This window comes from Pezoporus flaviventris, unplaced genomic scaffold (genome assembly GCF_033815535.1).
Source record: "Pezoporus flaviventris isolate CSIRO_AGI_PZ_B2104156 unplaced genomic scaffold, CSIRO_AGI_Pfla_v1 ptg000002l, whole genome shotgun sequence".
NCBI lineage: Eukaryota > Metazoa > Chordata > Aves > Psittaciformes > Psittacidae > Pezoporus > Pezoporus flaviventris.
Genome location: NW_026892550.1, coordinates 81,787,518 through 81,813,780, shown reverse-complemented (window position 1 = coordinate 81,813,780; position 26,263 = coordinate 81,787,518). Strand labels below are relative to the sequence as shown.

Genomic DNA, 26,263 nt, shown 5'->3' with positions numbered 1-26,263 from the left:
ATGATGGCACATAATTATCTTTCAGTGTACCCCTGTCACTGTATCCTGCTTGGTACATGCAGCCCGTAGCAGCATCCCCTACTGCTATTCTATTCATACAACAGTCCTAATGCATTTCAAACCTATATTCTGATCTTTGCCTCTTCCTCTAATTTCACTGGGACAGTATTTGCACAATGCTTTGCTTTATGACGGAAAAGTGACAAATGCTCTTTTGATAATCTCTGCTTAAATAAACATTTCTTAACATTTACTCTTTAAAAAAGCCTGCACTTTCAATTTGTCTATACAGAGCTACAATAGAAAAGCTCTTACATAAAAAAATGTTAGACTTTGAAGCCTAAAACCAGACACTGACTACAGAACGTTGCAGAATGCTTATCAGTCAAAACAGCCAGATGAATAGCAACAATGCATGTACAGCTTTGTTATTTTTTCTCTCAAAGAAAATCTGGAATGAAACATAAGCTAAATTTTCACTGTAATTTAATTAGCTAGGAAACTACATATTTCTGTTTCGCCATATCTGCTTCATATCCATAAGCAAGTGTTAGGCATTTAAAATCATTTCAGAACCAATGCTACTAGTGTGCTGAAACTCTGAGCTTTGTGTTTGCCTCACTGAGAACTATTTGGCCATAACTATATACGTAAGCTTGCTTGCAGAAGGAATCACTAAATCTGGTGGCAAAAAATGTTTCAGCCTATACAGCTGACAGAGGAGCTCAGTCTCTTACTGCTGAACATATAGTAAGATACTCAGTTCCTTGTGTATGCTCAATATAACAGCATTCCTCAAAAAATGCTTTTTTCCAACTTTGATTATGGATGAAGATGTTACTTTTATATGCTGATTTCAAAATTGTTATTGGGCCCTTTATACTCGCAGGCCAACTCTGCTGACCTTCTGGTCAACTAATAATTGGTTTTCTGTTTCTTACTAGGAGACTGGTTTATGATTCTAAGTTTGCCCAACACTTTGTGACTGAACAAGTCCATTACTTAAAGTCAATACATAATGCATTGTAAATGTGTAATTTTGGTTCTTTTTTTCCCTTAAGCCTAGATGCTGTTTCAATGGCCATTATTCTACCCAGTATATGCAAAAAGTTTCTTCCTAGTTACACACAGTAGATACCTACTAATTTCATCGTATTTCAGTCTGAAGTAGAACATTCTGGAGTTTTATCCTGTGGCAGACCAGTTTACACTTTTTATTTCATCTTTGCCTCCAGGGGTGGGGAGAACTATCAGTACTAACACTTTTTTCCTGTTATTTTGGTTTCTACACCATCATGTCTGGAGTAGAATCCTTTCCACCTAACCTCTCACTAGTTTTACACCATTTTGTACATACTTTCCTCCTGAGACAGGAGTAAAGATAAATGGTATCTGTGGAAGAAAATAAAGAAACCTACTGACATAAATAAAGATCTGAGATACTTTCTTGTATTTTTTTTCTTCAGAATACATGAAGTTGTATACATGTCAAACACTGCTCAACATAGAATGCACCACATTTTAGAAGGAGAGCACTTTTCAAAAGTGATGTGTGATTTCAAATTACTACTCCTACAGGCACACTTTGCTGACAAATTGAGTTTCAACTGCTGCCATATTATCTAGCTTCTCACACCTGTTAGGTGTATCTGGAGATTCCCTTAGCATGGTAGACTCTTTAACTGAGTCATCAGCAAGTTTTGCAATACTATTCCTTCCTCCTCAGTCTATCAGATACAGGAAACAGTCATTACTGAATCTTCAGTAGTGACTTCAACACCACTTGCTCTCTATAGATAACATTGACTTACCTCTACTCAACTTTGATGCTCCATTTTTCATAATACAAACAAAGCTTAGTTTGTAAGGATCTATTATCATAGACCCCGATTATATAATTCCTACTTCAGTACACCTAAAATAAACATATGGAGTTGGATAGCTGGGATGTCTTCAAGAAGAAAAAACTGACTACATTAGTCTCTAATGTGTTATTTTCTCTTAAGTGGCATTAAACACTAAGGAGATTCCTCATTTGACAGTAATGAAAAGGGTCTGGCCTTCAAACTCAGGCTCCAAACCCCTTTCAAGACCCCAAAAGCTATTCGTTTTGTTGCATTCTAGGAGCTATTATTATGTTAAATTAATTATTAAGAGCCCAGTTATGTTGCTGTAGCATGACCTGGCCATGGGAAGTCCATGTAGTTTCAACAGTTTGAGAGATGGTGTCTTTGGAATGGATGTTACATTCTTCCCTAACTCACCAAATACTTCTTAAGCAAAGAAAAAGCTGAAATCAGTAGACAGACTTCCAGGACACTTAAGTGAATTCTGACAAAAAGGCAATTTCTCTTACCATCTTCAATATCATAGGCGTAAGATGACAAGCGCAGAGTTGTCGCACAGTATTCACACTTGAAGCAACTGCGGTGGAAGAACTTGCCTTCAGCACTCAGCCTTTCCATCACATAGACTCGCTTGCGGCAGAAGTAACAGACATCACTGCCTCCCAGGTTTTGGGGGAACTCCTTCTTGAGTGAGCCCTAGACAGAAATAGGCATGGCTAAATCTGTGTGTGCCTCCAGACTCACCAAGATTGCACGGTCATATTTCCTCTTCATTTATGCAGATGATATCGGAGCATCTGAATGGTGCAGTTCTTTCACACATGGATGCTGCAGTTCTTCAACACAACTCACAATTTTAACCAGGACACAAAAACTAACCTTACAGTCCAGGGAGGAAGGTCCTAGGATGCCATGCCTACAGATGTCTGGAGTAAAATAAGCTTTGGATAGAGCGGACACCAGTACTATTAATGATGACCTTTAAATAAATGACTAAAGGAGGCATATGATGGAAAGTCAAAACCATTAGAAATCCCTCAAACAGCAATTCTTAGACCTCCGTTATCAAAATAAGTATCTCATCCAAAAAATGATAATGCAGAAGTAGCCCCAGTGGATCAAACATCTTCATAAATATGACAAACAGTTTCTCAACTGTTTTTTGCACAATCCTTGGATGCTGAGATTAGATTAAAAAACAAGATTTTGCAAGGAAAATGAGGACAAGCATGAGGGTAGATAGAGAAATTAAATCTTTCACAAAGCTACAACAGATTCCATCAGTCGTAGTTAACAACTGGACACTCACAGATCTACAGTACATCTAAACACAAACACGCATTATCTTCTGTACATCGTCTTACCAGTTCCTTCTTGTCTAGAAGGGTTTTGGGTTGCTCTTTCCTTTGAAGCTGATTGGCTATCTGCTCAGCCAAAGAGCTCACTCCGCCTGTGTACATCTTTATATACTTCTACCAGATGGATGGAAAAAAACAACAGTGAAGTGAGAAAAGAAAAAAATCAAATAAAAAAAAAAAAAAGACTAAAATGAGAATAGGTTAGGTGGTGAAAAGGTGTAGAGAGGTCAAATCATGCCAAGACAGTGGACAATATGAAGTGACAAGTAGTAACAGCAAAAGCTAGTGTCATCAGAGATCACCAGTACAGCCTAGGATCAACTTTAAGAATAGGAAAAACGGCTTGCATTTTACATCCTGTAAGTGTTCCAGAAATACTATGCTGATGAAGAAAGGAGATCTTATCTCTGCGGGGTATTCTGTACCTGGAAACCTGAGCATAGACACTTCCAAAGACAAGGCCAAATACAGGTTAAGATTCTAGGTTCCGGGTAAAATTGGCATCATAACAAAGACCTATTAAAAGACACTGCATAGTCTATTGCAACATGCTGATCACATCAGCCTATTTTTATGCTTGGTAATAGGAAATAATTAATTTACATAGATGAGGGAGAAATCCTTAACTAAGGAACTCAAAGTGATTCAAAAATATGAATTTTTCCAATGCCGAAAATACATAGAGATTTATATGGAAACAGATGCAAAAGCCATACTTGCGCACGTCTGGAATATATACTTGTTCAACAGCGAACACAGCTTTATGACTAACGAGGCTTTTCTCCATTATGGGTACTGACCGACTCTCTAACTCCGGGTATCTAAAAACCCTCCAGTATTCTGAGAAATGTAGACAGGTTGACTGTTACCTTAGGTGGCACCAAATGGGTGTTTGCAAGCCAACTTCAGCCACTGCAGGAGCAGAGGAAGGGTTTTTCACAGGGAATACTTACAACTATTGGCAATAATTACATGGTTAAGAAAATCACGTGATTACATCCGTGTTAGCTCAACCACACTGCAAACGCCATGTATTTGATTCAGAGCAGCAAGGAGCACACCAAGCAATTTTCCTTTTCCAGGCTAAGAAGTATTATGAATGTTGCTAGTGGGAGCCTCCTCAGCAAATGAAGGATCATCAGAGACACAGTCCAGCTTCTGGCAAGTGTAAAATACCAAGGATAAGAGTTTTTTGAAGAAAAGGACTAAAGGCGTATCTCAAGACTCCCTTTACTCATATAGCAGAACTTGTTTGAAGGACTGTAGTTATCTCCCACAACTAATAACACAGCACAAGTGGTTATTAGCCTTTTAGGAGTGTTTAAGACCTTCACGTGTTCAGACATGGGAACAGCAGGAAGCTGAAGTGAAATTCACCACAGAATGGGTACTTTGGAGGGCTCAGCCATCAGAGATTACTGCTGTTATCACTGAAATCCTAACTATTTAAGCTCCGTGTCACTAAAGTAATGATATTTTACTTCTACTCAGACACAACTTCTATCTCTACTGAACGCAGACTACTTGCAGAATTTGTAAGTGCAAGAAATAATACATGGTTTGTCTTCCATAGGTTCTATATACTTCCTTAGCTACTGCGTGCACACACATAATGGGCAGAGCTGCCATTCAATGTCATACACTGCACCTTGTCAAATATTACATTTAAAATGGTGACCAGTGGAAAAAATTTCTTCAGCATTAATCTTTATTTGGCAAGAATAATTTGGCCAAGACTCTTCCTTTAAGAGACCAGAAACCTTTAAGACTTAAAGTTTTCTTAAAAGAGAGTTCAAGCTTTTCCATGGGATAAACTTTCTTTCAGCTGAACCAGGTTTCCACAGAACAAGTTTTGATTTGAAACGTTCATTCAACATTCATTCAGATGCTTCAGGATCTTCAAATTTCTACCAGTACATACGAAGGCCCATGCTTTAAAAGCTGTGCTAATCTTAACTGACAATACTTTGGACTATTTAGTGTGGGAAATTTAGTTATTGAATTCTTGATTTGGGGTTCAGTGTTTCCGATTTGTTTTGCCTTTTTCCTACACATCACATTTGGCCTTATACCAGGCCTCTAATGAAACATTTTGCCTTTCCTTCTGTGGGCAAAAGCCTTTAAGATATACAACATTTTGTAAAGAACTCACTCCAGCTTTGGACAAATCAAATTCCTACTATTTATGTAAGATAACTGCAACTAGTTCAAATTATCACTGAATTTTCAGAATGCTAAAGTACTTTTTATTACACACTGTCCGCTAAGCATATATGCAAAAAAGCATTCTGCAGTTTGGCCCAAGATCTCAACAAAAGCAGCAAGCAAAACAAGAAAGCTTTACTCCAAAGCCAAAAAGACTATCAGTCCTCAAAAAAATAACATTTAAGAGTGAGATGTACCACTTTCCATCTACACCAGATGTTAAATGCATTTAGTTTCAAACCGCTTTACGGCTGACAATAACCAAGCTATGCCACAAACAGCCTCTGGCTTCTCATTTGTGCATGAATATGCACAGAAATTGCATTCTGCAGGTGAAGCACTCAAGCCTGGCCATCTCTTGTGGTGTGTCGTTGGCTGGTGGGGCTAGGATGCAGCAAGCGAACACAGCTGAGTGCACCTCACAATGCTCAGGCTAATGCTACCTGTCGAAGAGAGTCAGATGAAGGTGAGGAAGGGCGATTAGAAGAACGGAGACTAAGGGAGAGCTCCCACTGGTCAACAAAGAATCGGCGAGACGGTTCAGTCTCAGGCTAAAAAATAAAATAAAAACCAAAACAATCATACATGGCTACAGAGAGAAGAGAGGAGAAAATACAAACACTCAGGCCCTCTATGCCCACCATCAAAAAAACGATGCTCATAGGAAAACTTGGAGGAATATGCCCAGTGTATCTTCACTTTCTCCCTATCAAGACAGAGTAAGTTATTCTTAATTTGCTCTTTATTAGGTTTTAAGTCATTTATGACCATTTGGAAGCAGTTACCTTCTTCTACAGATGTCCAACCTCCTGTAACCCAACCAACTCAGCCACTGGCAAAGCTCCCAAATCAATTTCCTCTACTCCTCCTGTATCTCCCACTGTTCTTTATTACTGGCCCAAGGCACGAAGATCATATTTCAGGCCATGTGAGACCTCTTCTATATTTTAACTATATAAAAAAAAGCCTGCTTCTCCTTGGGGACGGAAGAGAAAGAAATTAACTTGTACTCATTGCCAGTAATTGGCAGCAAATTTCTAACCTAAAATTTACTGTAAGCAGATTGGAAACATCACACCGAGAAGAATGACACAATGTAAACCAATCTGCTGTTCTTGCCTATCAAATGACAAACAAAAAATCCCAAACTGAGAATATGCATCTTTCTGAAACTGGTTCCCCACAGGAGGACCCAATCAATTGGTCTTCCAACATACCCCTCATTAACTCTATGGCTCATTATGCCTATCTTCCAACAAATACTTCACACAAATAGGGAAAAAACAATAGCTGGAAGTATCAGACAAACAGTGCTGGTGGAAAGAGCACATTCCTAGAAATTATAGTCTGGAATGAAAAATTGTGCAAGTTTCAAATATTTGAATCTCTTTTACAAGAAAATTATGGTGTTAGTTATAAAAAGGAAAAATGAATGTCATGTAGCTGTATGACCCACAAAAATAGCTGTTTCAAGCCGCTTAGGATAGGATAAGTTCAAGACTAAATCTACTGGATAAAAAGCAAAATAGCTTGGCTTTCACAATTTCCCCAATTTAAAGAAATACAACTATTTGAAAATGTCATACTTTGCTAAGCCTTCCTTCTCTTACTAAACTATTATTCTTCTTTTCCTTCACTTAAATCCCATACCATAATCCATCACTGCCTGCAGTGTTCCAACATGTTTCCTTTTTCCTCTCTGCCCTACCCACTTTATCCTTTCCTCTACTTTGTGTTCCCAGCCCCCCCCTCTATTTTCTCTTCTCCTAATTCTGCACTATACAGAAATTCGACAGAATTCAAAAATTATTTCTGCCTTTGCATTATAATGCTGTTTATCTTTTCTACCCTCAAAAGGAGCTTAAAAGTGCTTAGAGAGCAACATAAAAGGTAGGAACAAGATGTTTTGGTCTAGATGTTCATTTCTGTATCATCATTTCAACTAAGTAGGGAAATGCACACAAGCATGCTGTCTTTGGATCACGCCCAAGATCTTCAGTTGTGTCACTCATTAAGAGAGGTGCAAGGATATTTAAACTAGTCTTCTTACTCAGTCTTTCAGAGTTTCTTCTGTGTCCCCAAATCCTATCTAAAATTTAACTAAAGGTTCGCTCTTTCTTCTTGGAGAACAGCTTCACTGACTTTAATCACCAGCAAAGAACAGCAATGAGAAGTGACCTAGATGTTATAAGTTTCCTTTTGACATGGCTTGGAAAAGTTATCACCACAAGCAAAAGTTCTGGGACTGTTTATACTCCAGCAGAAGAAGACAGCTTGATTTTGGATGGTTAACTCAAACAGTAAGTTATTAAAAAAAAACCCTCACTTATGTAAACAGTGTTTTCCAAAAAGCACTCTCCAGTTTGCCAAATGCTGTTCAAGATAACTGAAAATAGATAGGGGCAAGCAACTAGAAACTGAAGAAGTCACTGTTCAAACCAGCATGCTCCATGTGCCAAGGATGACGTACTGGAGAAAAAATTAAGCACAAAACCAAACCAAAAGTGTACACTAGAATCAAAGAAAATCCACATAAGCTGCCAACTCTACCACTGCAAATAAGTTTGCATGAAGCACAGACACGAAAGTAGTACTTCAGAGCCAGGAAGTGTGCCTGGAAAATGTAAATGTTGCTGCTTCCAGAAGCATCTGTGAGCGTTTGACTGGTAGACGACCACTGTGAGATGATTCTATCTGGACTCCAGCTGGTTTTCAGCATGTAGTCTGAAGCTCAGAGGCTGGGTTTTACCTTATTGTTTATATTGTGTTTTGAGAAACAGAAATACCGTTATTTATCAAGCAAGGAGACAGGTAAGAAGTAGCAAGTAGGATAAAAATACTACACAAAATAGACTTGACTGTGTCCTTCTAGCCATATGACTGTGGAGCAGTGGTCATCATATTTTGGTGAATTTTTCTCTCCTTCTGACCACAGATGTGATCGGTACCCAGAATCCCACACTGATACAGGACACCAATAGGCAGGGCTGTAGTCACCTGATGCCTCACTGCAGGTCTGGACTCCAGGAGGGCCCTTTGCTCAACATTCTCAGGCACTTGGTCATCAGAAAATAAACGAGGAGATCTCTGTGAGATGAGGAAGGAGGTAATAAACAAAACAGGAAAAAAATAAAGCCCCCAGAGGAACACTGGAATGCCACACATAAGGTATGAAATACACATGCAGAACAGTAACAGGAGCTCCCATGTGAAGGCTGCTTTTACTCTCAAAGGCTACTGTTCTAATCAAGCGCTAAGTTTTGACCCACAAGGCCAAGAAAAAAAACAGTCGAATTAGTTGTTATTCACAACTCTCCTAACCTAGGACTGCTGCAGCCAAACCCAGACAAGCGTGTGGCCTCTCTCAGTCTGGCATTACCATCCAAAATACATTAATAAATAAAACCTGTGGCTTTATCATGCACAAAGGAGCTTATTTGCCAACTTATTTTGCCACAGTTCTCAATTCTCAGGGATTTCCTTCGCATATCTAAACCTGTACATACTTGTGTTTCTTGGATTTGTGCACAGAAACACGTTTCTAGGGTAATAATGTACTTCAGTTCTCATAAAGAATGACTTAGTTTTCTTAAAGATGAAAAGTGAATGCTGTACTTGCCAAGGAGAGGATGCTTAATAAGCCTGGCTGGTTGAAGCAAAGTACAGCAAAATAAAACTGTCTCAGAAACTGCCAGTTTTACTTCTGCAACTTTGCTGTCCTACTTGTTCTTACTGTGCTGTCATGTCAACACACCCCCAAGCACAATATTTGACACCTCTGCTATTCTGGTCTTGCATAACAATCTTCTTAAACTGCTGTGTGGTGCACTTAGTGACACAGAAAACAAGACCTGGCTCATGGCCTGCTACACAAGACAGGAGTATTGCTTGCAATATCACACAGCTTCAACTAATTTGTTTGTAGAGTTCAAAAGGGAACAGACTAAAAACATGTGTATGAAGAAACCTCAGGCTTGATCTGTCAAGAATGCCAGGGTGCTGCTATGTATTGCTAGCTGTCCTTCAAAGCAGAACAGAAAATCAGGTTCACACCCAATTTACGAGAAACGCTTCTCTCATTCAGATGCATTAATAATACTCTCAATTTTCAGCTACTTTCAGTTCCACCTACTCCTTCCTCCTAGATCATTTTCACTAAAACTAGGGCCTATTATAAAGCTGTGGGCTTCTGTGTCACTGCAGACACGTGCTTATTCATTTTCTACTGCCTGTCAGAAAACATTTGGCCCACAAGAGTCTTTTGTTAGAACACATTCTGAAAGTTGCAACAGTTTTATAGCTGGCTACCACTTAAGACTTAATTCATTCAAAGCCTTTACTGGAATGTCAATGAATTTGTCAATATGAATTCAAATCAACCAATTCTTTTGAGTGCCTTTCTTTTCCTATGCTTCTGTATTATACTGAGCCATTCAGAGAGACTGTTGAATATTTCATTGTTAAGAAGGCTTCAAAGTCTCCATATTAAATAATGCCTCATGATTTTTCCTTTTACTTTGGCCTGTAGGAGGCAAGATGGAATGCCAGCTGTTTAACCATCCAGAAAGCAAGCAGTGAAAACAATGCAACCATGTTTGCATGAATTAGCACCAAACATAACTCTTCTTGTTCTGCTACAGCCACAGCATACTTCACTAAAGAGGTGTAAGAGAAAGAATGGGAAGAGCTTAAGCACTAGATCTATGCCAAAATAAAAGCATGTAGCAAACTGTTGATAAAGGCTTGTTATGCATTTATGTGGGTATCACACAGAAGTAATCACTCCTAACTGACTCTCAGCAGTTCCAGTGTGTTAACAGCAGCATTAGGATAAGTGTGTTTCACTACCCAGTCTATTTGCTCTCCGTATTGCACATATCCACCATAGCCTTGTGTCATCAGCATCCATGCCATTTGTTCATGCTCTTTACCCTTTCCTGTCTGGGACTCTGCTCCCCGGGATAGTCAGCACCAGGTTCCCTGTTTCTCTGCAGGCAACAAATTATGAGCTTAACAATCACAGACCAACTTCCTAGTCAAAACACACTTCATCTGATTTTTCTTAAGATGCAGGCAGAAAAGAGACCATAACGACAGCAGAACAGTTTAGTAAGAATATTCTAAACCTGCCAATAATAAGATGGCTCCTGTAGAAAAATTAATTTAAAACATATATTCATATAAGGTCAGTAAACGACAATATAGTACCACAATATAACGAAATTAGTACAGGAAAGATGGTAACGTGCTCAATGTAACTCATACTGTGATGTTAGATCAAAGGATGGAAATGGAAAGCTTAAAAGAAGTGGCAGAATGAATGCATTAGAAGCATGGAGTTTAAAAAGTTTTAAAAGACATCAGTGTAACAAGGACACAGATCCATCTGACTTGCTATGAGGCCAAGACAATTTCAGGAAAGGAAACCATTCCTAAGAAAAAAGAATGTCTCCAAAAGCAGATTTTTCAGCTGAGCCTTCGAACGGATCAGTTCTATAGCACAAGGAGCAAAAGTTCCTCAGAGTTAAAAGGAGGAAGCCAAATTTTTTATTATTATTATTTCTTTGAGCAAGACAACATGCAAAAAAAGTTTTTTATAGGAAACAACGTAGAAAAAGGGTCGAATTTCACTTGGACCCAGCAGTAGCTAGCTCTCACGACTGAACTAGACAACCAAAAAGACATAGGACAAACACTTGAAGAAGCCAGCGAGAGAAAACATAGATCTAAAGTGGTCCTTAGTGACTGAAAGCCAGTTTCTCTGTATGGAAAATGAATCACATGCCATAGATTAAAAAGTAAAACTGCATTTAACTGCCTTAGCTTCTCTATCTGCAATCTTGGGGAAAACCTCTCTTTTCTCATAAAAGGTATCTGTCAAAATTTTCGAAGGATGTTGGCAAGAAGAAGACAGCTAGCTATCACATCACAGAATGGTTTGGGTTGGAAGGAACCTTAAAGATCATCCAGTTCCAACCCCCTGACATGGGCAGGGACAACTTCCACTATACCAGGATGCCCAAAGCCCTGTCCTGGCCTTGAACACTGCCAGGGATTGCAGCAGCCACAGCTTCTGTGGGCAACCTGTGCCAGTGCCTCACTAGTAGAGAGCTTCTTTCTAGTGTCTAATCTAGACCTAGTCTCTGTCAGTTTAAAGCCATTCCCCCTTATCCTGTCATTACATGCTCTTGTCAAGAGTCCCTCTCCAGTTTTTCCAGGAAGTCCCCTTTAGGCACTGCAAGTCTGCTCTAAGGTCTCCCCTGAACCTTCTTCTGCAGCCTGAACAAGCCCAAGTCTCTCAGCCAGTCTTCATAGCAGAGGTGCTCCAGCCCCCAATCATCTCTGTGGCCTCCTCTGGACTCAGCCCAACAAGTCCGCATCCCTCTTCCGCTGGGGGCCCAGAGCTGGATGAGGTACTACAGGTGGCGTCTCATGAGAGCGGAGTAGAGGGGCAGGATCACTTCCTTCAACCTGCTGGTCACGCTCCTTTTGATGCAGCCCAGGATACGGTTGGTTTCTGGGCTGCAAGCGCACACTGAAGCCGGCTCATGTTCATTTTCTCATCGACCAACACCTACAAGTTTTTTTTCCTCAGGGCTGCTCTCAATCCATTCTCCACCCTGTCTGTAGCTGTGCTTGGCATTGCCCCAGTCCACATGCAGGACCTTGTACTTGGCCTTGCTGAACTTCATGAGGTTGGCATCAGCCACCTCTCTAGCCTGTCAAGGTCCCTCTGTCTAGCACCCCTTCCCTCCAGCGTGCCGACCACACCACACAGCTTGCTGTCATTGGCAAACTTGCTGATTAAGTCCTGACTACTCTGCTAAAAGGTAACATGCCTTACAGAGTTTATAGGCATACTAGTGTTCAGCAAAGAAACATTTTCCACCTACAGGGAAATTTATTTGTACAATCCTTACTTAAAGTTATGAACTGCAGCTTTTTATCACCTCAAGATTAGTTCAGGATTGATCAGGGAGGAGTGCAATTTTATTACTGCAGTAGGAAAATTAAACAAAAAAGTTTAGAAAAGGATGCAACTCAAAGAAGCATGATGACTATGTACAAGACAAATATTGAAGGATTTCAGGTAAGGTTTAACTGGAAGGACAACAAATGCATCTGCACAAACATCTGGATGCACATACATACATTTGAACAGAACAGCTCTCCAAATTCAAATTCAGACTGAGTGAACACAAACTCTTATGAGACAAAGGTCTAGGTATGGGGGAAACAGAAGGACCACAGTGGACATATGCAGGGCACAATGCTCAAAAAAGGCACTTCACATAAGTAATCCTAAAAGAGTTTCATGGATACAAGGGCAAATTTTCAGTCACACCTATTTAAAGACTGGAGAAGGAGAAAAGTTGCATTTTCTTTCCCTCCAACCATTTAACTTCTTTTTTTCTGCTACTCAAAACTGAGAAAGGCTACTGTAGTTATAAATTACTCTACGGTAAAACCCTAAAGTCGTCAGTGGACTGGAGAGTGGAGACTCTCCATGCTTCTGGTCAGCTAATGCTAACCTATGTTTCTAACCTAAGAGGCTGAAGATGCCCTATCACCATCTGAAAAAAGAACACTGGAAATTCATTTGTAAATGGGATATCTGGTAACTGATCTAGTCACTTGTACAAGCAGTAATGAAGAGAGAGGGACAGAGCATGCAGAGGGAATCACCTGCTGCCTGGGATACGGTGGAGAGGAAGGTGGAGTGGAAGAAGAGAGCATGATGACTTTTTTGGGGCAGGTCCGAGAACATTCTTTACGCCTCATCTTTTTTTAAAACAGAAAAAGAAAACAAAAAATTCATAATAATGGTAGAAAAGTTAACATTATCATTGGCTTTGTTGAGACAGGCCAGAATGCATGGACAGACAGACTGCAATCTTAAGCTCACATGTCACAAATGACCTAAAGACATTTTATCTGAAGCTGAAAGACTTAAGTTTTCACCCATAACCACACAATCACGTGTCCATTTGACAAATTCTACTGGCAGCCAGTGAACAGTTTCTTACATCAATCATCAATTAAACCAACAGTTTCTGACTCAAGATCTTACAATGAGTGAAAGGTACAACTTGGATTTCTCCATACCACATCTGGACTGCTCTTTGCTTCATGAAAAGTTACTTATTACTGTGCCTCACAATGGTATTAAACCACCTCAGGCAAGTTAAACTCTACTGCATTCCAACAGAACAGAAATAGAGCTGGTTTATAGCCAAAATGTAGCCACATCTAATAGTCTGAACATTATACAATGCACACACTGTCATGTGTGTCCTCATTTTAATGTGCTAGAAAATATGCCTTTCTAGGTCTCTATTCCTATGTACAGTCTTTTCTCCACCACTTCTTGATATTAATGCATCTTCTGTCTGTTCATTAATGCCCTTACAGCTAAGCTGACACTAGCATCTGTTTGGGTGTTCTCTTCCCTTTCAGAAGAGAAAAATCAACTCTTAATTTCAAACAGATGCTACAAGCAGCTTAAACTAAAGCACACAATTTTGCACTGAAGCAGATGAGGAACATTGACATGCTGTTTCAAAAGGCTCCACTGTGAAGCCACTGATGTCTAGCTGAAAGAGTGGTAACACTTTCAACCACTACAGCTGTTCATGGATTTTCATCTGACCATGTCCAAGTCTGCACTTCAAATTTCAAAACTTTCACAAACTCATGTATTTTTTTCCATGGCAGATTTCAGAACAACATTGTATAGGCATATGAAGTTCAGTCCTCCAGTAGGATGCATTTCTGAGCATGCAAACACAAAGATGGCTATAGAAAAGAGAAAAAAAAAAAAAAAAATCACAGATTTTAATAAAAGATTAAGAAGGGAAAACAGTATTTGCAGAAATCACTGGTGGTGTACGTTCTCTTCTGTTGAGATTTCAGCTCCTTCTGGCTGTGGTCACCTCAGTCATTGCATATCTTTGAAAAATACAGTTTCAACAGAGTTACTGCTGCACTTTTATCACACTTCAGGGAACTATCTCAAAAGAACAAGCATCAGATCTCTAGAGGCAGAAAAGATGTGCACCAAAAGACATATGATCCCCATCTTGTAAGCATCTACATACACATCCGTGATTTAAGCTTGCTGGTGTTAGAAGATCTATGAGACTATAGCAGAAAATGCTGAAGGCCATACACTGAGAGGATGGAAAGCCAGGACAAAATGTCATTTAAAAGGCCCACTTCCCGTACCATACCCAAACATTCAAATTCTCTTCTGGATAGACCATATGGCTTTCCAATGGCTTCATGATCCCTGAGGTGCTCTTTCCCAAAATGGCTTGGAAAGCGACAGAACACACCAAGATGTTTTTATACAAGTAGGCATTCATTTGAGGAGATTAACCACCACACCATGAAACACAATGCAGGTTTTTTTTTTAGGAGATATTGCAATCACACAAATTACACACATTTTCACTGTGCACATACACTTAACAGTACTTTCACGCATTACTAGCTGCTGCTGAAGTGCTCATAACAGCATGAAACCAATTTTGCCAATACAGAACATTTCCAAAGTGCAGCTTAATAAAGCAAATTTTGTAATCCAATTCAAGAGGAAAATGCAGGCCACACAGTATGCTGCAAGCCACAGATTTGTGAGGTTTTCAACTTGCTTGATCTTTTGAAGGTTCTCCCTTTCTGAGAGAAAGAGCATTAGAGGTCTTGTAATGAAAGTAAAAACTGTTTCAGAACAGATTCTGCCAGGACTTCACTCTTTCTAGGAATTCTGTCTTAGCAAGCCACCTCTACAACAAACATTTTGCCTTACAAGCTCATTGCAACTGCTGGCCTCATAATTTTTAACTCCAGGGCAAAGCAAGATTCTAGATCTAAACTGAAAAGTAAGTACAGCTAAGGAATTCCATCTGACAGACACTGGCAGGCAACAGCCCTAGGGAGATATAATTTTTCCATCAAAACCGGGGGTCCAACCTATACCACATCCTTTGCAACTGTGTGGTTTCCCTCCTGCAATCACTCTTATGCTTTTACAGTATACCTTCCTCTTCCACACAGTTTTCAAGATGCAGGAAGGACCAAACCTATCAGCCACAAGATGTGAAATTGCCCTTCTCCCAGCTGAGGATCTCAACTTAATTCTGCCTACTGGCAAGAACATTAGGCAACCTGTGGTTTCCCCTCCAATAACACATCACCACTTTGTTCCCTTAGGAACTGCTTTGCTCCTCTTCAAAGGACTCCCACAGAATGTATTTGCTATGTGATATATCTTATGCACAGTCACTGACAGAAGTTTTTGCTCATAACTCTCATACCACACAAGAGAACCCTTTCCCATAGCTTCATGAACAACTCTTTTGAGCTGTCTCCCTAAATTGTCAGGAGCAATACTACTCCTTTATAACATCTCCAGTAACATGCACTGGTAGCCAGCGCCAACTCCACTGTTGAAAATCTGTGGCCCAGGAAATAGCTTTGTAGCTAGAGTGCCCAATGTCATTGTAGAAAGCCAATTCAGAACTGTAGAAAGGTACAGTCGCACAGCTACCAGATTCTGCATGCCTAAGCAACCAGAATGAGGAATCACAGCAGCCTCAGCCTGATGAAGCACTGCTTCAACAACTTCCTGCAAAATGGATTTCTGTACAAATTTGGCAAAGCTGACTGATTGGCTCAAGTCTGAGCCAGATCTCTGATCTGTTGAGATTAAATGGTTCTATATACACCCATGGCTTCTGAATGAAGACAACTGATGTTCTTCACTTCAGCAGGCAAGTAATAAGGAACCTTCAGAATAGGGACTGTGTCAATTGTTTCTTTGATCCTACTGCATCCTGCAGATTTTGAATCCTGGAAACCCAATTTTGTTCTTCTCCATTTCAGTTATTCAATGAAGAGCACTGCAAATCCAGCAAGAAACCTGGACTGAAAAACCAATCACCTTCTGTTCATGCAGTAAAGCTTAACAAGGAAAGATCATCTCCATGTGTAATCCTGAGAGGAAAACCATCCATACGAGGCAATCACTGTCAGTGTTGAATAAAATAATTTAAGTCCTTGAAAGTACCACTGCGACAAAAAGATTTTCCTCAGATCTGCCCTACATTGCTGCCTATATGGATATTCTACCAATGTAGAGGGACATCCACTACCACCACCCCACTTTTTTTTAATTGTGTAATTCAGGTATAAGCAAAGAACAAACACAAGAACAAACCGCTCTTTGGTGAGGAGGAAATCCTCATCGTAAGAGCAGGAAACAAAAGGTTGTCCGTTTTTTTTGATCTATCACAAAAGGATGACAGTGAGAACTTGTGTTTCACCATAAAGACTAATTATAAAGCTGTCACAAAGTTTCAGCAGCAGATTCAAACAGAAAACTCAAGGCTGCAGGGTTATGATCTTTTCCAAGTGCTAAAATACAAAACTTCATCCTTCTTAGCTGGGAAAGACAACCAACACAATCCAGTTTTCCTTTTTTTTGTGGGGAAAGATTAGCAATGGTCATCAACTGACTTAATACTGTACAGCCATATTATGTTCTTCTGTATCAGATCTTTGGGTACTCCCCCTTTACGTAGGAAGTATTCTTAAAAGACAAAATTTGCATTAATCATGGAAGATGCGCATCCATCTGAAAGTGCTCATCCACCTATAAAGAAGATTTTCGTATGACAGAAGAGCAAATACTGAGTCAGGAAACCTAACCATAATGCTGTCATTTTTAAGACTCTCTTGACAGTCCAACTGACAACAATTCTTCTGGCTTGGGTTTTCTTCCTTGGAAATAAAACTTCCAGATCATGGTAACAAGTCATGACATGCAGAATTGTTGAATGCTTCAAACATGAATATCACCATGAATCCTTAATCATACAGAACAGTGAATTTCCAAACTAGTGTCACCTTCTTCCTCTTGACTCCAAAGTTTGCTCTGATTAAACTGCAACCAGAAAGAAGCAGATTTTTCTCCAAATTATGGCTGTCAGAAAAGTACTTCTCAGGACTCTCAAAAGCAAGAGGAGGCCATTTGCACAGGGAAACAGTCGAAGCAGAGTAAGCCAATGAGGTAAGTATCCCTATCTGCCTGAAAAAACTGTCCGTCACAAGCCTTAGCTGCTGAAAGTGCGCGGCTGAAATAAAAACACTGGCTATGACAATAGGCCAAAACAAGAGAGAGAATAAAATCTGATACCTGATGATTTTTCTGCTAGTCTGAAACCCTCTGTGGCAGCAAACCTAAAATTTCCTTAATTTACAGCAATAGAGGCATCTGCAATGCAATGTATGTGAGAAGTTGGCAAGGAAAGTTACATTTGTCAAAGAGAAATGGAAACCACAGTGAAGTCTTCTGTAACTGTAGAACACAAGACTTGACATGTGAACAGCAAACCTAATAACCAATTTTCCTATTTATATCAAGGAAAAGCTTTAACATCATAGGTGACATAAGACCTTTTACCTTATTGGTTGTTATAATAGCTTATGTTTCAAATATAAGAAAACACAGAAAAATCTAGATATTTTACAGGCAAGTTTTCTGCTAAAACATCCACTGAAACCCTAAGGAAGCTGGAACTATGAGAAGAGGGCAGGGAAAATTTTCCTAAGTGCTTTTGAAATATTAAGCCATGCACCATTACCAAAGAGTGATGTTGATCTTATTAACCAAAAGCTAAATTATTTTAAATAAGACTCACAAAAGGTGCTGGAGAAAGACTGGTTTAAAAACAGGACAGTGATAGCTGGTGTTGGGTGCAGGCAATGTGCAGTATTCATAATCGGTTTCTTTACCTGTTTCCACTGGGGTATGGGAGCAAGACGGCCCTGCTCTCGTCTGCTGGATGGCTGGTTGTGAACACGTTCTTGATAAGGCAGGACAGGTTGCTGCATGCAGGTTGTAGGGAAAATGGGACCAAGGAGGAAAGATAAAACAGTAAAGGAAACTCAAAAAAAGCCAAAGGAGTGGGATACAGAGTAAGACAGACAAACATTAAAGAAAAAAAAAGGGTAGGGGAGAATTTATTTAGCAACTAAAATATTAAGAAAAAAAGCAAAAATGGGAAACCACACATATTTTTGTTCCTTCTCTTTATCTTTGTTGTTTCTTCAAATCAGCCTGGTTATTCCAGCCATATGTAGTAGCTGAGAAACATCCGACTGATAAAGAGTAGGAGAAGCACCACCATTCTATGGTTGTGTTGTATTGCTAACACTGATGTGCAGTGTAGCGCAGACATACTTGACCGAGCTTTAAAGTAGCAAGGTCAGGTCCCACGCAGTCTGGCCATGGCAGCACAGAGCCTGGCACAAGCTATGAAGACAAACCAAGCAGCAGAGCAAGAACTCAGGTCTTCAAACCATACTGAGCCTTATACGGCTGACACTGCACTGCTGGCAGTAGCTTGAAGTGACTCAATCTAACTTTGAAGATAACTACCCTGCAGTTGCAATAGTCAAGATACCATCCTGAATAACCAGCAGTTATCCAGAAGCATCACTTCGAATTACAGAAATATCCTGATTGCAAAGAATCTCCCAGGCATTTACCTGCTGCATTTACATGCACATGCAAAACTTAACCACAGTTCACAAGAACAAACAGATGTGATATGGCATGACAAAGTTCACATCAAATTAAATGATCATTCTTAAACACTGGGAGTGGAATGTTTCTAGAAAGCTTTTAAATGGCAATAGTAGTTATAAAAGAAACCTAACTGCTTGTGAAAAAACTTACATAAGACAGGCAATAACAGAGAAATAGACTTATAAGGAAGTTCTTCTCCAGACCATACTCCTAAATTTTATCTTTTTCTTTTTTGAGAAAGCTTCACGCTTCCCTAGGAAAGCCTTTGAAGCAGAGAAGTGCCACTAGCATCCAGTCTCAAGGAATGCATCTTATTATTCATTATTTTCCTCCTCAATTCCTACCTGTCTTCGTAAGCTTGAGGACTGCACTGGTGCGTTCTCCTCAAACTTGGCCAGTAGCTGGGTTGCCATAGACTTGACTTTGTTCTGATTCCCAATGGCAGCGTCAATTCTCCTCTCCGTCAGGGCGCTCACCAGTGTGGGCCTTTCTTCTCTGTAGCTCCGTGGTATGTCCTCCTAACAATCAGTGGTATCAAAAGATATAACCAGATCACCTTTTCCTCTCTACGTGGAAAACAAATCTATTAGTCTGCACTTGAAAGCTCACATTTCCGTTTCTTTTGGCATGTCATCAAAAGTTCTGTTAAAATTTCCTTACCTTTTCAACCTTATTTGATACACTTACCAACCAAAGAGAACACAGCTGAAACACTCCCATGAATCCCTTGACATAAAGCAAAGGCGTATCTCTAAACCTTCGGTGACATCTCAAAACACTAAATTTTAACTCATTTATAGCTATTTGGCTATAAACGTTTCAACTAAAGGACTGACTTATGGGGCATACTAGACATATTTGCTTTTCGCACTAACCATGGCTAAAGTTTAAATATGAATGAAGCTTCTCTCTATACCGCTTTACTTTACTAAATGAAAGGTTTATTCTTGGTGTCCTCTCATCAAACCAAAATAAACTGCAGTAAAAACAGAATATGAAGGAACTGCAACATTTCAGTTGTTATGTACTATTCTTTCATAAGCATCAGTCAAATATTTACAGATATGACAAAGCATAACAGCTGAAGAATTAATTTTTATTTAAAAAAAAAAATCTTATATAAACCCTGTCTGGAGATACAAAATGAAAGGACTGAAGTAGGAAAAAGAACCTACCATATGTTCTCTTCCCTGACACCTTCTTCATTGTAATACTTACATCCTCAGATTGGCTGGTTTTTCTCCTCTTTCCTGCACCATCCAGTTCTTTTTCTTTTTTGTCCTGAAAATGGAAAAAGAAATAAGCAAACACCAAAGATAAAGACTCTTATACCTTTCTGGCCTGAGACAAATGTCATCAATATGCTTAAATAAGCTTTTCAATACAACTGATTAATTCTCTGTTTCAGAATAGGGTTTTATCCTGATCTGCATTAAGAGATTCTTACCTTAAAACTGTACGTTCTTCAACACTTTCAACTAATTGGGAACTGAGTAACAAGTTATGTTCCAACACAAAATATATTCCCAAATACCATAACAAGGCTGGGATTTTAAGACTGAAACATACCACTAATTAAGAATACATACTACAGATGTGATTCTGCAGTTAAAAATGTTGTGTGTTGCAACATACCGAAAGCTGATGAACACGTGGCCTCTTGTAAACACACAGTAAATACACACTTATACGTGCACTTCTGATACCACTTACTTGGACAGCAGCCTAATAGACACAAGTGGTATCAAGACTGTGGTACGGTTACCTTTGGAGTGCGTTTTCGAGAGATGCTTTGTCCCAGTTTACTGAGAAAAGAGATAGGCGATTTGGTACTGGCAATTAGGGCAGCTTTTTCTTCTGCATTCAAGTCCAGACTATCTGTTAGCAAAAAAAGGCAGGACAAGGGAATGCCAAAAATTCTTTTCTGTGGTGCTATTATTAAATACACAACTGAAGGCCGTGCTGATTATTTTTTTTAACATACCACTTTTCACAGATTCTTAGTACAAAATTATTTTAATGCCCAGAATTACAACCCTTCTCAGCTACTCTGCTTTTTTGTTTTGCCAAAATCCATTCTTCTTTCAGGGTTTATAACCATCCAGAAGAAACACTATGTTTGTTTACCCTATTTACTTTCATATTTAAAGAGCATCATGATCATCAGTATTCTTACAAAGAGTTCAGTTTTGGAAATAGTACCTGATACATATTATATTTTTAAAAGGCTATTAAAAACATTTTTTCCCCCACCAGAATTACATACTTGAACTAAGATCATCAATAGTAAAGCTGTGAAACATTATTAATATTTAAAAGTAGGCCATACTGATTTGTGTCAGGCAATTACATTTTTCTGTTCTGATCAAAGACCTTTCATTTCTCATTGGCCTGAAGTTAGTCTCACCATTCACGGATGGTAAAGAGGTATGAAACTTAGCCAGTGTTTTGAAATTACCTATTAAGCAACTACTAGCAAGGCATCTCACATAAGCTAAGACAGATGAAGCCCTAAGAACAGCAAAAAAGCAGAAAAGTTATCTAATATTGCTGAAGCAAGTTTAGAACTTTTGAGGATGTTCTTTGTATTAACTCTTTTTTCTCCACCTGATGCTGCTAACATCATATTTATTAGCACCTCTTCTTGTAATGTAAAATTAGTGACTAGTATGACCTCATGCAGAAGCAGCATGATAACTGAAGCACACATGTTCACCCTGAAGCCATCTTTGAATCTGACATGCCTCAAGCTCCTTACCACTGGAGGGGATGGTGTCTTTAAACATCTCATAGAACTGTGTGAGGTACATCACCATCGAGAGTTTATCTGGCTCTCCAACAGATGCCATTTCCTTTCCAGTCATAATGGGACATATTCCAAACTCTTTTTCAGCAATGTCAAAGGCCAGCTGGTTATTCTTCTCCACATTGTGCTCATCCAGAGAATCAAAGTCTCTGCAAAGGACAGAAAAAGGGTATGCACTGAATCAAGTAGAAACCAGACCTCTAAAAGAATCTGGGGATCCATTTCCTTCCCCCCTCCCCGATCTCTCAAATTTATCTGCCAGCAATCTTTCTGTATTGCAGAATTGATGCTACTTAATTGTGGTGAACTTTGGCTCAAATTAATTCTTTCTTCATTTTTTGTTCCTTCTCCAAACCCAGGTTTTTCTTCTTAAAGACCTTATTACCTTAAAGACCTCTGAAATACACCTTCACTTCTTCCTTTAATGGAAAGCTGTAGCATTTTCCCCTGCATTAAATCTTTTGTGTGCTTGGAACGAATATAAGTCTTCACTTTTATCCCCCTTTTTTCTTGATAGATCCATATTTTCAATCTGCTGGCTTTTCCCAAAACTTGTAGAACTGCATAAAAACTATATAAAAAGCTACAGCTTGTAGAGAGTTACATAAATAATTTTAAAAGCTACCTGAGCTCTCCGCAAGCTATATAGCTACTAAAAGAATAGCTCACGTTAACTCAAGTAAACCAATAGAGAAGTAATTCAGTGCACATGGAAGGCAATAACCACATCCTTTTTCAACATGCTTTACATTGGATTATGTGTTTAAATACAGCTCTAGTGCTTACTTTTTCTACTGTCCTCTTGGGAAATTGAAGCCATTTCAGACTTTAATTAAAGTACCGGAGTCTTTGCTACTGTTACTTCTTCCAGCCAGTGTTTTCCCATTCTAGAATATGGGCACTGTTTTACCCCATGTATCATGGAAGAGGATTCCTCTCATTTACCCAATACCAGCATGCTAGCATACAAACAGTAGCAATATCTTTCCAGTCTGTGGGTCACTACTCCCAAAAACAGCAGCAGCTCATAGTTTCACAAGAAACTATGAACTATACCTAACTTCACAGAGGAAAAAGCTGTCAGTCAGTAATGCTTTCCAGTCAATATCAATTTGAAGCTTAATTCTGCCTAATCATCCAGAAGGGAAAACGATAACACATTTATCTTGATATTCACCATCCTATTATGACCTTCCACTCTGCTGGTGAGTCACATTAGTTTCTATCAAGCCTAAGTGAATTCATTTCCATCTATTTCTCCATGTATTGCCTCAGTCTCCATACAATTACTTCTAAATATCACTAACGTTCTGCCCTTCCCAGTTATTCAAAACAGACAGTTACTACTCACATTAAGTCTGGACGGTATCTGTGGATAATGGCACACAAAGCTAGGCCACTTTTCCATGACATTGTGAGATCTGTCACATTAACACCAGCATATCCATCAGTCTGCCTCTGGCACCAACTGAGCAATTTACTAGAGCGAGCTACAGACTCTGTAAAAATAAATCAATCACATTTTAAAGTAGAAACGCACAATGTCTTTTCCAGGAATTCTAAATACAACAAGCCCCACTAATCAACAAATAAAACCTTCATGCAAACAATCTCATTCTACAATAGGCAACACAGGACAGAATTCTAATTTTTTTAAAAGACTGTATTTATATTCATTTTAGATCCAAGAAAATTTTTAATTTGCTAAAAACTACCTAAGCTATAACTTGCCAGGCTTTTCACCCTAGTCCTTGTTACAGAGCCCCAGGAATTATAAAGCAGTCGCAAAGGCTTATTAAATATGATCAAAAGTATATACAGTAGCACAATGCTCTCTAAAGCCCAGATATATTATTTCTAATGGAAGAACTACAAATGTACTTCTGCAACTTTTTCTTTTCTCTTGAAAGCTTTCCTTTAAAAGCACTGACCTGTTTTGACCTTGCCCTACTGCAAGATCTGATGAGATTACAGCCTAAAGGGATGCAATTGCAGGGCAAAGAACAAATCAAAAGACTACACAGCTATTCAGCAGTGAAAGGGAGGCTTAGAAGCAAAGCACTATTCTGAGAGTCCCCAAACACTATCTGGGCATCCAAAGGCAAGGTATGCAGAAGAAAAAGTTCAACATAGCCTTCAGGGTACAGGACAAGTAGACAGATACTGAAATGCTTATCACAAGACATCTAACTTTCAGAATAATGCAAGCAAAGTGAGCTTCATTTGGTTAAGCTAAGAGATGAGATTGAGGAAAGCATGAATATGAAAGACTGCATGAGAAACACCTTCTATAATGTTTGTAAGAATTCTGAGTTTCCTGTTAGAGTGAATTCAAGGTAGGCTTTTGCACTCTAAGTAAGGACATTGTTATAGGATAAAGGAGGTGAAAAGAAATACTTGTATAAGCAAATATGCTTAGAAATTTAACCACATTATTAAGCAAGGGAAATTAGATAAACAAAATATATTTACACGTTTGTGGAAACTTGAAAGATTGTAAAACCAGAATGTTGATGAAACAACTGCTGGATACAATTTCTAAACTGCAAGAGCCTGGTTAAATAATACCCTACAGCCCTGCTGCTCTATGGTTGCTGCACTGATTCAGCTCCAGAATACCAAAAGGAATAGAACAGTAGCTATGCCTACCATTTCGAGTCAGCTTTGGTGTCCTGGAGTTTACAAAGTTCTCTATTTCCAGGTGGATGTCTTTCAAGTCTCCTGTATTATACAAGTGGCGTACCTAAAATGTCAGAAATAATTAAAAATTACCAACATGCCACGCACCCAAGGTCCATACAGAAAGAGCTAGAGAACAAGGAGCCATCCCAAAGGAGGAAGACAATTATTATGCAACAGAAATCTCCAGTCCAAGAGCCCCAGAATAACAACGATCAGCTCATCAGTGTTGAACAGTCTAGCTGACTGCTGCTCAGCGGATACAATTGCAATGACAGACTGCTATACTAGATTATCACCAAAAAATGCACATGCACACAAACACAAATGTATCACTACAGCATGGTTAAAGCTTTCAAAATCAAGAATTCCTAAAACAGGACTTGTTTGTACTAAGTACAGAGGCCTACTCTTGACTGACAGATCGCTTTTCACTGCCTTCACGTTACACTGCAACGTCAGGTCTGTTCCCAAAACATTAGTACAGCTTTACTTAAGCAAAGACACCACAGATTACAAGCATTCAGAAGCACCATTCATCCAGTTACCTGCTGGGGCCGCAAGAAGTTGACGTTGATATTGGGATACCGGGTGGCAGGATCAATGCTGTAATGGCTGAAGTTTTTACTCACATTCTCAGGCGTGGTCTGAGGCAGTAGCCTATAAATGCTTTCCCTTGGGAAAACAAGATTAAAGGGAAAAAAATATTTTGGTTTTGCCTTGATTGGTTTGGTTCAGGTTTTGTGGTGGTTTTGGTTGTTTGTGTTTGGTTTTGCTTTGTTTGGGGGAGGTCTGTGTTTTTTGTTTTGTTTTAAGACATGAATCACTACTAACACTGCTAAGTGAATTCTGGAGAAATAACCATTCAGATCAGAAATCCAATCACTTCAGACACTGATAGCTAAAGATTCCATATATTAAGATCTGCAATTTAATACAACTCCAGAAATCAAAAGGGGGGAAGAAAACAATACATTAAAAGCGTAAGCTGAAAGGGTTCCCCAGTACGATAAGAACATTTAGACACTGAAGCAACTCAAGAAGATAGCCACCAAGGGGACTCTCCCTGTGAGGAGTGGCCAAGGGAGCTTGGTTTGTTCAGCATGCAGAAGAGAAGGCTCAGGGAAGATCTTAATGCTGTCTCTTAAAACATCTAATGGAAAGGTCATAGAAGTCTGGCTCCAAATATGTTACCTTCATTTTTTCTAAATTCAAACAAATGGAGTTTTAAATATCTGTTGTGCCATTTTTGCAATTCTTAAAATTATACTGTGGTTCTTGATGCTGAAGCTGCAGTTGCTTATGTTTAAGACAGAATAAGTAAAAGCAACAGCTAGTCGAACCTACCTTTTAATTACCCGAGTTCTTATTTCTAAGAGATTACTTTGGGTCACCAAAAAAACCACACAACCAAAGATGACAAAAACATCAAGAACTCAATACGCCAAAGACAGACAAGATGTTGTTTAGCTTACATGAAACAAAGCAACCAATTTAGGAGAATACGAAATAAAAGCAGGTGACAGCTTCCTTAGAAGAACATCATTAAATATATTTATAAGATAATAGGAGATGGAATAAAAATTTTGTCTCTGGTACTTTAAAGGCACCTATTATCTTCATCTGGTTTGCTATTGCAACGATGGTGACAGTAGTCAGGTTCACTTCCTCCACACAATGCCAATAAGCACCAAGAAAAGATTCTTCAGCTAATCCTTTTTAAAACTAGAACCAAGAACAGCTGCAGCATTTCTTATTCCTCTATGAACATACTTCA

General features: G+C 39.1%; 1 protein-coding gene across 27 annotated transcripts in view; it reads right to left on the bottom strand.

Annotated features, from left to right (window-relative positions):
* The window catches only part of MICAL3 (microtubule associated monooxygenase, calponin and LIM domain containing 3), a 183,882-nt gene that overhangs the window by 69,736 nt on the left and 87,883 nt on the right, over positions 1-26,263 (bottom strand). For 17 of the 27 annotated variants that reach the window (XR_009741767.1, XM_061444685.1, XM_061444687.1 and 14 more), the window contains exons 10-23: positions 25,035-25,161; positions 24,457-24,550; positions 23,159-23,306; positions 21,760-21,956; positions 20,767-20,879; positions 20,220-20,282; positions 19,346-19,519; positions 18,206-18,298; positions 13,097-13,192; positions 10,342-10,398; positions 8,408-8,497; positions 5,854-5,961; positions 3,212-3,319; positions 2,357-2,543 (exon numbers count right to left, since the gene is read on the bottom strand). Coding sequence is in view for 25 of the 27 variants with exons in the window: in XM_061444685.1 (XP_061300669.1) it covers positions 2,357-2,543; positions 3,212-3,319; positions 5,854-5,961; positions 8,408-8,497; positions 10,342-10,398; positions 13,097-13,192; positions 18,206-18,298; positions 19,346-19,519; positions 20,220-20,282; positions 20,767-20,879; positions 21,760-21,956; positions 23,159-23,306; positions 24,457-24,550; positions 25,035-25,161 (1,655 nt within the window). In the remaining 2 variants the exon portion in view is untranslated. Of the gene's footprint in view, positions 1-2,356; positions 2,544-3,201; positions 3,320-5,853; positions 5,962-8,407; positions 8,498-10,341; positions 10,399-13,096; positions 13,193-18,205; positions 18,299-19,345; positions 19,520-20,219; positions 20,283-20,765; positions 20,880-21,759; positions 21,957-23,158; positions 23,307-24,456; positions 24,551-25,034; positions 25,162-26,263 lie in introns of those variants that run through there. The other 10 variants (XM_061444704.1, XM_061444710.1, XM_061444705.1 and 7 more) reach the window with 7 other exon arrangements.